Source organism: Mandrillus leucophaeus, unplaced genomic scaffold, assembly GCF_000951045.1.
Source record: "Mandrillus leucophaeus isolate KB7577 unplaced genomic scaffold, Mleu.le_1.0 Scaffold455, whole genome shotgun sequence".
NCBI lineage: Eukaryota > Metazoa > Chordata > Mammalia > Primates > Cercopithecidae > Mandrillus > Mandrillus leucophaeus.
The window spans coordinates 1,395,255-1,398,774 of NW_012104865.1; the positions used below are offsets into that span (position 1 = coordinate 1,395,255).

The 3,520-nt window shown below is 33.2% G+C and overlaps 1 protein-coding gene across 1 annotated transcript in view; it reads left to right on the top strand.

Annotated features, from left to right (window-relative positions):
- Positions 1–3,520, top strand: part of ACSS3 (acyl-CoA synthetase short-chain family member 3) — a 190,386-nt gene that overhangs the window by 95,335 nt on the left and 91,531 nt on the right. Inside the window, exon 8 of the mRNA XM_011994395.1 lies at positions 2,503–2,654. Coding sequence (XP_011849785.1) covers positions 2,503–2,654 — 152 coding nt within the window. The remainder of the gene's footprint in view (positions 1–2,502; positions 2,655–3,520) is intronic.

The window sequence follows — 3,520 nt, forward strand, 5'->3', positions numbered from 1 at the left end:
TTTTTGTTTTTTTTTTAGTGTAATCATGGACCGCTAAGACACTCACTCTTTAAAAACAGCAGACAAAATTTTGCCCATCACAGCAAGTTTACACTGATGTGTGCCTGCTGTATGAGCACATCTCAGCATGGTTATTCTGTCCTTGGAATCCTTAATTATTTAGGGGATGTCCCATCCGCTGTAGTCTTTCGGGCGTGCACCTGTGTCTTTCTGGCGTGCACCTGTAGTCCCAGCTACTCAGGAGGCTGAGGCAGGGAGAATCGCTTCAACCCAGGAGGTCGAGGTTGCAGTAAGCCAAGATTGCACCACTGCGCTCCAGCCTGCGCGACAGAGCGAGACTCTGTCTTAAAAACCACCAAAACAAAGCACAAAAATATGGTATCATAATTATCTAAAACATTGCTATATGGCATAGGACTATATTTTTAATACTTGATATGCCCTTATTGTTATCATTAAACATAAGTAATTGGAGGCACTGTAAAATACTGTGTCCTCTATGTAGGTGGTCTTACATGGTATATCATTTTAATTATGATATTAATATCACCCTTTAGTGAGTAATTATTTTCTCATGACACTGGCACTGTCGTGGAATTCAATTTCGATTGGCTATAAAATATCTTTCTTCAGTGGAGGTTACATTATCCTACAATATTATCTCAGTGCCTTTAGCTTATTGAGAAAACATTGGCAAAATGATTTATTCTTATTTAACAGGCAAGTAAATGGAAGCATAGACAGGGTAAGTCAGTTGCACAAGGTCAGTTAATAAATCATTTTCACGTGGGTGAGATCACATTTTCTAAGTCACAGTCTAATACTCAGGGAACTGATCAATGCCTGAGACGTATCAAAAAAGTAAAAATAAAATGTTTACCTTGTTTGTTAGAAGGAATAAAGTTGCAGACTCATTTCAGACTGATGTACTAAAGGCTTCAAAATTTGTGAGTGAAATTATGTACATGTGTTGCCAGGTTGTATTTTGCAGCTTTTTGTATTATTTGCATGTGTTGATTTGTATGAAGAGTAATGAAATAAATTGTGCTTTAGATAGTTGTGATAATCAAAATAAATTTCCAGCTGCAGCAAATACTTTTTTGGTACTAAAAAGGCAAAATAGAAAGCAATAGAATATAAAACAAGTTGAAATAGTTTTTTTTTAATAGGAACATAATTACACTAAAGAATATTAAAGAAAACTATTTAAAAATAATAAAAAAATAGTGTTCTATCAATGATCTAATCAATGAGTATTGAATCTAAATTATTGGACAACTATCCTATACCTCATTTATAGTTCATTCCTTTCTCTAAATTAAAAAAATTAATATATCTGTCATGATATCATCATTTTTTTCTTATTCCCTGTTTGGGGACATTGTTGAGTGTGCTACTAGCAAATCCTTTGCTCTTTTTACCTTAGTTCGGTGTTTCCTATGGGTCATTTACAGAGTTTCATGGGAAACTGAGATTGAGAATTTAATCAGGGAGGTTTAGGAAATATTAAATACAGTTACCCTTCTCTTAGAAATCAGTAATACCTCTTAATCCTTTTAAGGTTAGAAATGATCTAAGATTAAAAAACCCTGTTGCCATTTGTTTACCTCCAACTTCCACAAAAGGGTTTGGCTGTGAAATATATATACACACACATATATATAATATATGTTCCAAAACATATGTTAACATTCCAGTCATCTTGCTTTAGAAACACAGGGAAAGGTAGCAGTGATGAGGATTGATTATGAAAGAAGGGGATGTGACTTGGCCAAGATAGATTTTATGGGTTAGTTAGAATGTTTGCAGACTTACTGATTTATTTTAGTAACTTGCCTATTTTCCACTTTGCAGAAACATCAACTAAACCTTTCTTTGTCTTTTGAATTGCATGGCTTGCCAAATTGTGAGATTTTTATGCACGATTTTCCTTTGAACATATATAATGTTATTTTGAGTCTGTGAAAAACATGCACTTTGGCACATCTTATTGGATTATTTTTAATTCATAGGAGTTACTTTTCTTGGAGTGAGACATTTAACTGAAAAGGTCATTGCTCAGGAATCACTGCTTTTGCAAATTTTTCTTTTTTCTCAAATGTTTTGAGAAATACTGTTGTCACTTTTAATAGTGATCATGAAAAATACGTTAAAGTTCAATATTCATAACAACCATATTTAGTTTTTTTTGGCAAATACAAGAATGTTTTATGTTCTTAATTTGAATGTGATATGTATTTTTAATTCTTTATTTTTCAAAACTTGATGAAGAAAAAATTATAATTTGAAAGCTTTTAAGATACTATAATGGAGCAAACAGCCTCTCTTATGCCTGGGTATTTGGTTTGCTTTATTTATGACAGAACATGGAAATATTTTAAAACTAAGATTTGTTGAAAACCCCATGTTATTAACATTGTTGTGTTAAATGTATAACTATTGAACTGTCAGTGAAATATGAGACATTTTACCCAGTGACATTTTAAATGAATCTCATTGTAGGGGAAGCCTGTGGGAACACCAGATGCTGGCGCTTATTTCCGTGTGCTTGCAGAGCATGGAGTAGCTGCCTTGTTTACAGCACCAACTGCAATTAGAGCAATCCGTCAACAGGACCCTGGGGCAGTCTTGGGGAAGCAGTACTCTCTGACAAGGTGATGTTGGGATGCATAGGGCAAATGACATTAGAAAGTGCAATCAAAATGAATAAGTGAACATTATATTTTTTTCTGGTACTGCAATACTCTTATAGGAAAAGCCAAAAGATTCGGAGTGTTATTAAGAATAACTTGTCTAAATATAATTTTGAAATAGTTGTAATTTTAACTCTGCTTAGAGATGTTAAAATATTATATCATGTTAATTTCAGTCCAAATATTACCAAAATATTACTTTAAAAAATCACTCTTCTTATATTTTCCTTAAAAGGCAAAATGTCAATTGTGACTTAAAATGCACAGATAGATGGATGCAGATTTACTAGCATCTGTCTTTTGAAAATAGAAGAATGGGTTACATGAAGGGACAATATTTGAATGTATGTATACAGATAAAATGTGAAAAATTATAGTCCAAATTAAATATGTTAAAAAAGTGAAGAACAAAGAGACTTAGGTAAACACAGAATAATAGTGGGAGATGTCAGCACCACACTGACAGTATTCAACAGATCGTCAAAGCAGAAAACTAACAAAAGATATTTGGGACTCAACACTCAATCAAATGGACCTGACAGACATCCACAGAACACTCCACCCAACAACAATAGAATATTCATTCTTCTCATCTGCATATGAGAAATACTCTGAAATCGACCATGTGCTCAGCCGTAAAGCAATTCTCAACAAATTAAAAAATGTAACAATGACACTCTCAGACCACAGTGGAAAAAAAATAGAGATTTTAATATCAAGAGGCTCTCTGAAAATCAAAAGATTACATGGAAATTAAACAATCTACTCCTGGGTGACTTTTGGGTAAACAATGAAATTAAGGTAGAAATCAAGAAATCCTTTGAACT